The following is a 13,209-nucleotide window of genomic DNA, read 5'->3' on the forward strand; positions in this document are numbered from 1 at the left end:
CAGCCAGGAGACCCCTACCACCACCCCTGAGCCACACTGAGACCCCTACCACCACCCCTGAGACCCCTACCACCACCACCGCGCCCCCAGGAGACCCTGTAGGAGACAGAACAGCTTTCTCCTCCATTCTGCTCTGTGCCGGGCCCTCTGCCCCTGTGTAGTGAAGCTCCCAGCTCCTCCAGGGTGGCACTGAGTTCCGTCCTGCCGAGGCTGCACTCCCCTCTCCAGTGCCACCCACGTTCCCCGGGGCTCAGGAGAGCGGCACCGGGCTCCCGACCTGAGGCTGTTCTCTGGTGCCCTCAGAGCTAACAGCACCCAGGAGTTGGTGGTTCTTCCTACGGGAATTCACGACTCCACACCAGGAGCGTCACAGAGCGCCCCCTGGGCTGTGGGATGGGCGCCCGGCTGTCAGCAGGGGTGTCTCCCCCTGGCAGGCCTCTGGGCTCAGGCTGAGGGGTGCCCTCCAACCTGGCTCCTGGCTCCTGGCTCTCCTCCTCCCTCTGGGCAGCCCTCCTCCTCACTGCCATGCTGACTTTAAAATCGGTCACCACGCCCTCCTCAGCTCAGGAGCCTTCTTTGGCTTCCCACTGAAAGCCCCACTTCTACACAGAATCCTGGGAAACCCGCCACCCTCCAAAGGGGCACTTGCCACCTTCTACCCCAGACACAGCCTCCCTGATTCCATGGACGTTCCCAACAAAGCTCAGGAGCTGGCTTGTCCTCCCCTGTGCGGGACTGGTTCTAGGGTCCTGCTTTCCTCTTGCATTGGTCTACCTCTGTCCACCCCTGTCCGCCCCACCGCCCGAGCCACTGCCTGGGCAGTTCTCTCCTCCCCCACCTCGGCTTGGTCTCCCAGAACAGAAGGAAGCGTCAGCGGGGAGCCGGCTACTCTGCCCGAGAGGACGGCCCAGGGTGGCGGGAGGTGAAGTCCTGCCTTCTTGTCCTAAGCCATTGTCCCCGAGGGACTGAAAAGCAGTTCAAGCAAACGCGTTACGGGTGTGGTCGAATCCTGCCACCTGCGCCTCCTTCAGGTCAGCTGCGTTGAGGTGCCGGGTGCGGGGTCGCGGGGGCCTTAGGAGTGGGAGGTGCGGGGTCGCGGGGCCTGGAGGGTGGGAGGTGCGGGGGTCGCGGGGACCTCGGGGGTGGGAGGTGCGGGGTCGCGGGGGCCTTAGGAGTGGGAGGTGCGGGGTCGCGGGGTCGCGGGGCCCTCGGGGGTGGGAGGTGCGGGGGTCGCGGGGACCTCGGGGGTGGGAGGTGCGGGGTCGCGGGGCCCTTGGGGGTGGGAGGTGCGGGGTCGCGGGGTCGCGGGGCCCTCGGGGGTGGGAGGTGCGGGGTCGCGGGGGCCTCGGGGGTGGGAGATGCGGGGTCACAGGGTCTCGTGGGTCAGAGGTGCGGGGTCGCGGGACCTGGGGGTGGGAGGACGTTCTCAGCTTCGCCGCCGCGCGTCTCCGGAGCAGCCGAGGGAACAGCCGAGGGAACAGCCGAGGGAGCCGCCCGGTGGCAGGCCGGGCAGCTGCAGGCCAAGTCTCCAGGGCGAGTCTCCAGGGAGTGTCCCGCAGGAGAGCCTCGGCCTCTGCTTGTGGGGACAGCGTGCTCCGGCGGTCCAGAGGGCACCCCAGTCCCGGAGAAGACCGCCGCCTGGGGCTGGTGGTTCCGCCTCCACTCCCTCGGGGGAATGTGCAGAAACACAGCTGAGTTGGAGAGGCCACGGGGAGGTCAGGGAGCGAAGGCTGCGAGTGCCCACGGCTCTCGGGCCTCTGGGAGGCGGGGCGCCGGGCAGGCGGCCTGTCCGGCTCTGGGGGCTTGGGGCCAGCACTGAGCCGGTGGTGCGGAGCTCCCGGCCGTCGGGACCAAGTCTCCTTCCCGAGATGTCCAGGACCTGCGACTTCATCTGCGTTCAGCATCCGGAGCATTTCTTTCCACTGGGATTGATCCCCCGGGCCTACCACCGAGCTACGCCCCAGAGCTCTTCACTCTGTGAGAGGGCCTCCCTAGTTACCCAGGCTGGCCTCGGCCCTCCAGTAGCTGCGTTACAGGCTGCAGCACCGCGCCAGCACGTTCTTCTCAAAAAGCTTTTAATTATGTGGACTGTTTAGCTCCTTTATTTTTCCTTTTTCGTTAACACACCGATTGCACACATTCATGGGCTCACTGTGGTATTTTCATGCACAGCACCTTCTGCGATGATGGTGTCCACTCACTTTTCCCTCCTCTTCCCAGTCCAAAGTCATCACAACATTCAGTTTCGGGTTGACTTTTTTCTTTTGCATGTTTTTACATATAAGACAGAACATGCAGTGCTTATTTTTCTGTGTCTGGCTTCTTACACATGACAATGACCTCCAGATCCATCCTTTTTCCTGCAGCCAATAGGATTTCATTCTTCTTTAAAGCTGTATAATATTCCAGTGCATATCTATACCATATTTGCTACGTCAACTTGTCTGTTGACAGGCACCTGGGTTGATTTTGTAGCTTAGCTCTTGGGAATAGTGTGGCCACAACCATGGGCATGCAGGTGTCTCTTGTATTTCCTTCAGGTGAATACCGGAGTGGAAGAGCGGGCTCGTATGGAATTTCTGTTTCTGTTTTGGGAGAAACTCCATGTTGTTTTCCATAGTGGCAGCACTAATCGACAGCCCACCAGCAGAGGGTGAGGGTGTATTCTCCTTGCCAGCATTTCTTGTTTTTGTAATGTAACAGCCATTCTGAGGTGAGAGGGCCTCTCACTGTACTTTATATATAGTCTTTTCTCGTACTAGAGGCGGAGCCCAAGGCCTCTAGAACACTAGGCGATCATCGTTGATCTGTTTTTCTCTGATAGCTAGTGATATTGAGCATTTTTGCATAGATCTATTGGTCTTCTGTATTTCTTCTTTTGAAGGGTCCATTCAGATTATTTGCCCATTTTGGAAATTGGATTGCTTGTCCTGAATTTCTTGAGCTCTTCACACATTCTGGATATTGACCCTCTGTCAGGTGAGTGGCTGGCAATGACCCCGCATGCTGCAGACTGATCGACTCTTCTCTGTGCAGCAGCTCTGTGATCTGCTGGGACCCCATTTGTGATCTTGCTTCTATCTCCTGTGCCCTTGTCTGGGAGTGGCCCGTTTCACCCTGTGGCTTCAGAGTTCCAGGTCTTACTTAGGTCTCTGTTCCATTTTGAGGTGACTTCTGCAGAGTGAGGGAGAGCGGTCGTTTGTTTTGCACATGGAGACCTTGTTTTCCCAGCACCACTTGTTGAAAGGTGCCTTCCTCATGCGCATGTTTTGGCACATTTGTTGAGAACCTTGGTAAAGATGTGCAGGTTTATTTCTGGCTTCTCTGTTCTGCTCCATCACTTTATGTGTCTGGTTTTTTTGGGGGGAGCAGTTTCTTTTTCTTTTTTGAGGTACCGGGATTGACCCAGGGGTGCTTAGCCACTGAGCCACATCCCAGCCCTTTTTTTTATTTTATTTAGAAACAGGGTCTTGTGGAGTTGCTGAGGCTGGCTTCGACTTGGACTCCGGCTCCTCCTGCCTCAGCCTCCCGGGCCACTGGTTTGCAGGGGTGCTACACTGTACCCAGCTTCTTCTTCTCTCTCTTCTGAGATGTGGTCAGGTTGGGCTCCAACCTACAGTCTTCCTACCTGAGCCTTAGCTGGACTGTGTGCGTGCCTGGGACGCACGCCTGGCTTCCGTGATGTCGAGGCCGGGACAGGTGTGGGGGTGCCTCCGCTTTCTCTTTGTGCTCACTTTGGCTATTCTGCGTCTCTTATTCTTCCGTAAGAACTGTAGGACTGTTTGCAGGCCTCTGAAGAACCTCACTGGCATACTGACGGGGACTGCATGGCGTCTGCAAATTGCTTTAGATAGTATGGACATTTTAACTCTTAATTCTTCCAGCCCATGAACATGGGAGGTCTTCAGTTTCTTTCTCTAGTTTTGTAGTTTTGTTTGTGGAGATCTTTCTCTTCCTTAGTTCAGTTTATTCCTAGGTACTTTATTTTATTTGTGGCTATGGTAAATGCGATTGCTGTTCTTGTTTTGTCCCCATCAAATTCATTATTGGAGTATAGAAGAGCTACTGATTTCTGCATGTCGATTTTGTATCCTGCCACTTTTTGGAACTTGTTTATCAGTTCCAGTAGTCTTCCGGTGGAGTCTTTAGGGTTTTCCGCGTATCAGGTCCAATCATCTGCCAACAGGGACAGTCCGACTCCCTCCTTGCCTAACTAATCTGCCTGACATTTCCAGCAGTAATTGAATAAGAGCCTCCAGACTCTCGTCCTCGACTCTGGAGGGCGCGGTCTCAGTTCCCATCACTGTGACCTTGGCTATGGACTCGTGGTGGATTGCTGTTGCCATGTTGAGGAATAAGACCAGAAATCAACCGCAAGAGAAACTCTAGAATATGTGAAACACACGGACACGGAACAACACACTTTCGAACGCAGTCCCTGAGGAAGCCAGAAGGGAACGTGAAGAACTCCTTGAAACAAGTGGAAATGGAGACAGGACGTGCCCAGGCCGACGAGACACAGCCCACGTTGTGTCCACTCTCCTTCCCACGAGCACCTCAGCTGAGACAGTTTGCCCAGCTCCAGCCACAACCCACTGGGTCCCTGACACACAGCAATATGTGCCTATATCAAAACAATAAATTTCAAATACACAACCTAATGATGCCTTTCGAGGTCTTAGAAAAGCAAGGGCAAACCAAACCCAAAATTAGAAGGAGGAAAGAAACAATAAGGACCACAGCAAAAGCAAATGAAATAGAGTGTAAAAGAACAATGTGAAGCATCGATAAAACAAAGAATTGGTTCTGTGAAAAGGTGAATAAAACCTTCAGCTAGATTAACTGAAAAGAGAGACAGAAGGGCCTGTAAATAAAATTAGAGAGGAATAAGGGAACATTACCACTGATCCCACAGAAATCCAAAGAGGATCATTAGGGATTATTTTGAAAGACTTTACACTAACAAATTAGATAATCTAGAAGAAATGGGCAAATTTCTGGACATGTGACCTACCAAAATTATACCAAGAGCATATTAAAAAAAACCCAGCAACAACAACAACAAAAAAACCAGGCTGCATGGCCCAGTAACAAGCAATGTGATTGAATCTGTAATAAAAAGTCTCCCAACAGAGACAAGCCAGGCCCACAGATGTGTCCCGACCCGCAGGACATCAACGAGGACGGCGAACCTAAGAGAGAAGGAATGAAGGGACAAGAGACACAGGGAGTGACAGCAAGAAGGAGTTCTGATCAAGCTGCAAATGTTTATTGTTCACACAGGTATTTATGTGCTGAGGGGTGTGACAGGCGCAGGCTGGGTGGCTGTGTTCTGCTACTGGGCTCCTGAGAGGGTGCAAGTTCGCGCTAGCGGGAAGGTAAAATCCCGGAAGAGAAGCAGGGATGGCGCCATATCGTCAGAACTATTAGCCGGGAGGGGGGAGGGGCGCGCCATATGAACTGGCCAACCACAAGGTGTTCCTCAGACTATTTCTCTGTAAAGGTCAGGCTGTTCTTAAGAGAAGAATTTCCTTTTAGTCCCTGACACAGGTGGTGTGGCTGCTGAATTCTGCCAGACTCTGGAAGAACACGTGCTTTTCAGACCGCTCCACAGACTGAAAGGGAACCCCTCCAACTCCTTCCAAGGCGGTACTGCCCTGTTACCAAAGCTGGACAAGGACACCACGAAGACCACCACAAACCGACATCCTGATGAACACAGACACGAGACTCAACGAGATACCAGCACATCAAGTTCAGCAGCACATCAAATAGACGATACACCATGATCACGTCAGCCGCATTCCAGACACAGGATGACTGGCACGTGCAAATCAATAACCCTACACATCGTCACATCAACAGAATGAAGGATCAAGGCACTTGGTAAAGTTCAATATCCCCTCACGATAAAAGCCCCGAACAGCCGGGTGCAGTGGTGCGTGACTGTAATCCCCGAGGCTCAGGAGGCTGAGGCAGGAGGATGGCAAATTCAAAGCCAGCCTGGGCAACTTAGCAAGGCCCCATCTCAAAACAGGAAGAGCTAGGGATGTGGCTCAGCGGTACAGCATTCCTGGGTTCAATCCCCTGCGCAAAAAAAAGCCCTGAACGATTAGGTGTGGAAGGATTGCCACAGCCCTTCTCCATGGGGACCCCTCCAGGGTAAGGTCCTTTCCAGACGTCCAGGCCCTGACCCAGGTGGGCACCGCACAGATGTCGCTTGATACCGAATCCTGAGAATTGTGAGAGGACCTGCCAGGTCTTTGGAAAATCAGGGAAGAGATGCTTTTCTTGATGGCAGGGTTATGTACGCCTATGATCCTAACCTGGAAATTAGGAAGTCTACCACTGTAGGGCTAACTCCCCCAAGTAAGAGCCAACCACAGCCTCTCTGGAAAGCAGTGTGGAGATTCCTAAGAAAACCTGGAATGGACCCACCATTTGGCCCAGCTACCCCACTCCTCGGCCTATACCCAAGGGACTTAAAATCAGCATACTACAGAGATGCAGCCACATCAATGTTCACAGCAGCTCAACTCACAATAGCCAGATCGTGGAACCAACCGAGATGCCCTTCGATTGATGAATGGATAAAGAAAATGTGGTATATATATATATATACCATGGAATATTACTCAGCCTTAAAGAAATCATGGCGTTTGCAGGTAAGTGGATGGACCTAGAGAAGATCACGCTAAGTGAGACAAGCCAATGCCCCAAAACCAAAGGCCAAATGTTTTCTCTGGTAAGTGGATGCTGATCCACGCTGGGGGGTGGGTAGGGAAGAATGAAGGAACTCTGGAGGGGCGGTGGGAACGGGAAGGACGGAAGGATGAGACAGACATTACCCCACATACGTGTGTGAAAAAAAAATTTTTTAAATAAAAAAAGTTGAAAAAAAGTTAACCATAAGTATTTTAAAAAAGTTTTATTAAATCATTTAGACTTGAAAGAAGTCACAATAGTTAACACACTTATGTGCGTTCTGTACACCACCAACCCAAATGGATTGATTTCAGAATTTTGATAAATAAAAAATAAACATATTTACAGGGGAAAATAAAAACACGTTAACGAGAGATGATTGAACGTATCTATAATCACCTGGGGGACCTGGCAACCTAGAAGCTTACGTATGCGGCATGATCAGGTTTAGTCCTCGATTGAAGAAGTTAGTTGCGATAGGAATTCATTTCTTACTATAGCTCTTTTCCTTCCCGAACCAGCACTTGTGGCCCATGTACGTAAAAGCGTCATTTCCCTTTACTGCAGGTGACAACACAGGAAGCCTCAGCCCTCCCTAGAGCCACGTGAGGAGCAGCCAGCAGGACGTCAGGTGACAGAGCCAGCTGTCCCCCAGCGGTGCCCCGTCTGCCCGCAGGACAGGGGTGGAGTCGGCCTTCTAGGAATCGGCTTCGCAATGGTGCCACCTCTAGAAAGCACGTTTCTAGAGCAACCGTCACTGCAGAGCGGCCGGGCTGCAGAAACACTCCCACTTTGGATCTGTCTCTCGGACGCCCACCTCTGGGCCAAGGCGAGCTCGGCCAGCGGAGCGCGGAGCTCGGCCTTTCAGACGGCCTCTCCTCAGGTCCAGCCACAGTGATGTGACCGGACCCCGCGGAGTGTGGTGCAGAACGTGCAGGCCAATGTAAAATGGAGTGAGGGCAGTGGACGGCCCCCGAGGGAGGAGGCGGTGGCCCACGGCGGGCGCGGCTAACTGCTGGGCTGCCTGGGCTGCCTGGCCCCCGAGGAACTCAAGGAGCGAGACCGCTGTCTGAGCAGGGTCTTCCCCGGGACGGCCAGGTCCTCGAACACCCCGTCTTCAATGATGTCCGTGGCTTCAGGCCGCTCCGTGGGGCAGGGAGAGAGCATGTCCTGGACCACTGCGAACTGAAACAGAGCGGCGCTGTGACGGCCGCCCCGGTGCAGAGGGCGGTTGGGCGCTGAGCCCAGGGCCTGTGGGCCCGGCAAGAGCTCTGCGAGGCACCCCGCCCTGTCAGAGGGCGCAAACCCGCACTCTCCAGCCTCCACTTCCCAAGCAGCTGGGTCAGGGCCTGTGCCGCCATGCCTGGCTTGGACCCTTTTTAAGGAACCAGCCTGCGAACAGTCATCAACTTGCACAAGGTACGATGACAGTTTCTATCAGGACGTGGCCTCCTAGGTCAGCGCGGCCAGTGAAGCATGAGTCGGCTCTAGTGCAGTGCTTCGCCACTGGACTTACCTGATGCTGGTCTTTCCCATTTGATAACATGCACTGTCCAATTTACTCAACTCCCTCGCGGCGAGTTACACGGGGTGGACACTTCAGCCCAGCGGCCGGCAGGGAGGCCTCTGGGGAGGCTGGGCCCCCGTCTTCTCCAGAGCTTTGCCTTCCTCCTCTGAGAGCTGAGGAAACTGCCGGCCGACTGCTAAGGTTCTAAATGTGACTAAGGAAATAAGGGACGAGAATCGCACTCACCTCCCGAGGGTACTTCTGGGTGAACAGCGGTGGAAATTTGAGATTCCTTACATCAGTCAAGGTCTAAAGGGAAAGAGAAGTACCATCTTAAAAAGCACTCTGACCGCGGGCCTCAGCTCGATCCCGCGTCTGGGACTGAGCCCAGGGCTGGCGGCGCCTGGCGCTGTCCTGAGGGTGTTCTCTGAGCTACTCGTTGATTATTTTTTGAAAGTTCAGTATAAAAACTGACTAAAGGGCCCCCACCCGCAGCTGGCAGGGCCTGAGGGCGGCCTGTCTAGGTCTGCATGGATCTTGGGCCTGGAAGCCAGCCCCAGCCCGTTCTGGGCCCTCTGAGGGCTCAGGGCTCTGCTGGTGCTGACACCCTCTGGTTCCTGGTCCCTCTCTGGCACCTGGAAGGCCCTTCTTGTGGTGCTGGGCAATGTTACTCTTTTTATTCCCTTTCTCTCCGTTTACCCTACAGAAAGCCTGGAGGGCCCGTCCAGGTGAGGGGAGCCCTGTGGTGCTAAACGAGAACCACCCCTCTTCCTCAAGGCCCGGCCGAGAGCTCTGAAGCCCACCCACTAGGATATGGTGATAAGGGCCCGCCTGGGAAACAGGGAGCCCCAGGGACCATGGTAAAGAGCACAGGGCCAGGAGGGAGGAGGGAGGGATGGAGGCCGCGACAGGGCCTTCACCACTCCGAGGGGCTCTGGCTTGTTCTAAGAAGGAAAAAGCAAACAAAACCCCCAGATCAGGCCGCCTGCTGGTTCTGCCGCGTACAGAGTGCACCCTTTGTCCTCTGGAGAACTGCTCTCTGCACGTGCCCCCTCCCTCCCGGTCCGGCTTGCCTGGCACACCCCACAGATGTACTGAGAGCGAGACTCTGACGAGGCCTGAAGAACTGAGGCCCCAACCCAGGACCAACAACCCAAAGAAAAGATTTTGAAGACTAAGCTTTACATGGAAGCAAACATGGAGAACGCCGAGTCGCTCACCTGACCTCTTCTGCTCCTATTAACTAGTCTGCTGGCAACAAGTACAGCTTAATCCTCTTCTAAAACTTTCTGTAAATCTCGTTTCCTTTTTCAGTCTTTTTTTTTGAGGATGGGGACACTCACCCGAACTCTCTCCATCTGAGTGCTGAATGGGTACAGCAATTCAAACAGAATCAGGCCCAGAGAAAAGATGTCCACTTTATGAGAGTAGCTGTTCCCACGAATCTGAAACCCACACAGAGAAGGCTTTAATTAGCAGAGAGGACAGGACGGGTCACTTCATTCTGATCCCAGTGTTTACTCAGAAGTGCAGGGTGGAAATCGCGCAGGGTAATCCCTGCTCCCGCCGCACACCAGGGGTAATCGCCCCACTCAGCACTACAGAGGAAAGCCCGCCGCCGGAGATATGCATCAGGGAGGCCGCAGAACCCTGGAGCCGGCTGCGGAGCAGCCCGAGCCTCCGCCGCCCCAGGTGAGGATTTTCAAAGCAGACGCTATCTCGAGCAAATCTCCCATTTCCAACCACCTCTGTCCTCACCCATTTTTATGAAAACATCTCCATTACTCCACGCCATTCATTGCCTGTGGTCAGCCTTCATTAGGAGCTTAATTACCCACAGCCGCAGCCGCACTTCTCCTGTGCATATCCCGACTTCTCAGCTAGCGAGAAAGACCCCAGGGGCATGGCTGCTTTTGCATTCCCCGCATTCAGCAGGCTCAGGACCCTGCACAAACAGCTCGCAGGACCGGAATCAAAGCGGGCAGCTCCACCCAAGAAGACCTCATTCAAATGGAAAGTGACCTCCTGGCGACTCCAGAGCCCGGGACTGGTGGAAATTTCTTTGGGCCTGAGGCTTGGCATTTGGAAAGGGCCAGAGGAGGGCGGGATTTGAAATGCTCCCAGCCTTGCTCCTGGGGGCGGAAGGTCTGGCTGAAGAGGGCTTTGCAGATTCCCCTCACCAAGGGTGGTGTGACCTGGCCTCCTGGGGAGAGCAGCAGAAAGTCCCCAGGCCGGCACCTCCTCCCCTCTAAGTGAGGGTAGTGGTGGGAACCTGCCCTGGCCTGGGGGGCCCTACAGGAGACAAGTGGGAAGCAATGCTTCCAGGGCACACGGGGCACCTGCTGCAGCATCCAATGACACGAGCGGACACCAACTCCGAGTAGCAACCAGGCAGGGCAGGTTCACGGCCACTCCAGGACCCATCTGACCCGTCCACCTGGGGGCAGGTGGAAATGACACAGGTTTGGATGCAAGATGCCCGGGTGACGGTTCCAACAACAAACATCCAGTAGCTAAGATGTCCAGAACAGACCTTCAGTGACCGCCAGCAGCCGGGGCACTTCCTAAGATTGCCTGATAACACAGGAAGTGCTCGCATTTTAAATGTATTCACAATGTTATGGAACAGAATCCAATTCTGTCTTCCTAAACGCAGTATAAACATGTAAGATGCACGTACACATACGTATGCACACGCGCGCAGGAGGAATGGCTAACCACTGCTGATGTCTGAGACTTAGCACGGAGACCCCTGTTCTCCAAGGCTGCTCTCCGCCCTGGGCTAGCCACACCCCAGCCCTCGGTCACTTGCTTTTTCTTTATTGTTTTCCACAGTCCTACATAAAGGACAGATTAACACATAATATGAAAGAAAGCATTATTGATTATACTTATTATTTTAAATGCTATGAAATATATATATTTAAAAACCTAATGAACACATGAAAAGTAATTTTCAAAGCACCTAAAAAATGAGGAATTATCACGGGGCAGTGGCACATTCTTGTATCCCCAGCAACTCTGGAGGTTGCCCCTGGGCTCAATTCCCAGCACAAAAAACAAAAAAGTATCATCTCCAACCTCGTAAATAAGAATTTTTTAAAATGCTACTAAAAATCTGATGTATTAATTCCGATGGAGGCCGATGAACTACAAACTGCAGAAAAGCAAGTGAGAATCTGTTCTACGTCCCCAGTGATCACGGACAGTCAGTTTTTTCCGCTCTTTTCCCTCTGGCTACAATGTGAGTTGACGGCATACTGATACTCCACAGCTCTTTCTTTTCATCAGGTCCTAGCCACATCGTTTAACCAGGACTGTTCAGTTACCTGGACTAACAGATTTCTTCTTCTATTAAGTTAGATACTTTGGTAGAAAACAATCAAAATATGTATAACAGGCTCTTATTTATAAATTAAAATCTTGCTGTATCCTTTCAAATTTATTTGTTTTTCTTCCACTTAATTAGGTATGCTAAGGGGATTCTTTTTCATTCACACCTACACTCGCCAGGAGGGTGTTCTGCAGTTCCTGCCCCCGCTGCTGGGCAGCGTGGCCTGCCTGGAGCCTGCACCGGACACGACACTGGCCTGGGCAAGGCCTGCACCCCACACAACAGTGCGCTGGGCGGGGCCTGCACCCAACACGACAGCGTGCTGGGCGGGGCCTGCACCCCTCACCACATTGCGCTGGGCGGGGCCTCCACCCAACACGACAGCGCGCTGGGAGGGGCCTGCACCCCACACAACAGTGCGCTGGGCGGAGCCTCCACCCAACAGGACAGCGTGCAGGGTGAGGCCTGCACCCCACACCACAGTGCGCTGGGCGGGGCTTGCACCCCACACAACAGTGCGCTGGGCGAGGCCTGTGGATAGCTCATCTCCACGGAGAACCTGGTGGATTCAATGCTTCTCACTTCTTTCATTATTTTCTTAATATTTTGAGTGATTTTACTTAGTCATTAGTCTGATAGTTATGTAGGATGGTTGTCAGCTAGCAAAAATCAGAATGGAAAACAAAATAAATTAAAAATAAAAAACAAACCAAAACCCAAATCAGAGCAAACCTCCCCACCTTTGGTTACTGCACTGAGATCAGAGACAGTCAGTGTCTGCTTTCAACACAGAGGCGTCTCTGCAGCCCTAAAGTGGGACGCACGCCCTGGCCCGTCCTTGGGCCTCCTTCCAGGGCTTCTTCCTCAGCTGCCCAGACCCCACCTGCACACCCACCTGCACCTGGCCTTTAAACTCTTCCCAGCTAGAAATACCTGATTTCTCAGCACACAAGCGAGTTCAGGGCCAAGTCGCTCCTGGGCCACAGACCCTTTCGCCCCACTGTCTTCCAGGGCTGGCGCTGCAGAGAACCAGCTCCCAGCCACAGCCAAACGCTTACTCCACTCTCCCTGTCCTTGAAATCCATCTAAATACCTTGTTCTTGAAAACACTCTTTCATTCAAAGTATTTAAGACTTGAAAAATTAGAATTTGAATAACATGAATGAGTCAGACACTTCAAGTACAGTAGCATAAGAACAAAGTTCTGCTCCTCAAAGGCAGTTCCTGTTTGGCCTCTGGTGTGATCAAATCCACTGGTTCTCAAAGTGCAGGCCACGGGCCCTGGGGGCCCCAGCACCCCTTGTGGAGATCTGCAGGTCAATCCCATTCTTACCCTAACACGCACACATCTGCCTTTGACTTGCGACCTCAGCCGAGGGGATCAGCGGTAATGACAGCCCTCAGTGCCATGCACTCACGGGTGAAGATGTACACCAAGAAGCCAGGTCTCATCAGAAGGTCCTTTCTGAGCAGTGAGCATGAGGGACCGCATTAAATCCCGACCTGGGAATGCACGCCTTTTTAATACCCGTGCGGCCGACTGGAAGCTACTGAGCAAGCGCTTCTGCTCTCGGATGTGTGGAGAGGGGCACTGGCTGGCCACATGAGCCACAGTCTCAGCGCTGAAGGCAGGAGCAGGGGCAAACCAGTTGCGTGGCCTACT

At 53.5% G+C, this 13,209-nt stretch overlaps 1 protein-coding gene across 2 annotated transcripts in view; it reads right to left on the bottom strand.

Annotated features, from left to right (window-relative positions):
• Nucleotides 1–6,913: 6,913 nt before the first annotated feature.
• The window catches only part of Eif2ak3 (eukaryotic translation initiation factor 2 alpha kinase 3), a 58,108-nt gene continuing 51,812 nt past the window's right edge, over nucleotides 6,914–13,209 (bottom strand). For both annotated transcript variants that reach the window (XM_047538006.1, XM_047538007.1), the window contains 3 exons: nucleotides 9,556–9,657; nucleotides 8,459–8,521; nucleotides 6,914–7,890 (listed from right to left, as the gene is read on the bottom strand). In XM_047538006.1, the coding sequence (XP_047393962.1) occupies nucleotides 7,714–7,890; nucleotides 8,459–8,521; nucleotides 9,556–9,657 (342 nt within the window). In that variant the 3' untranslated portion in view covers nucleotides 6,914–7,713. The remainder of the gene's footprint in view (nucleotides 7,891–8,458; nucleotides 8,522–9,555; nucleotides 9,658–13,209) is intronic.

Source organism: Sciurus carolinensis, unplaced genomic scaffold, assembly GCF_902686445.1.
Source record: "Sciurus carolinensis unplaced genomic scaffold, mSciCar1.2, whole genome shotgun sequence".
Lineage (NCBI taxonomy): Eukaryota > Metazoa > Chordata > Mammalia > Rodentia > Sciuridae > Sciurus > Sciurus carolinensis.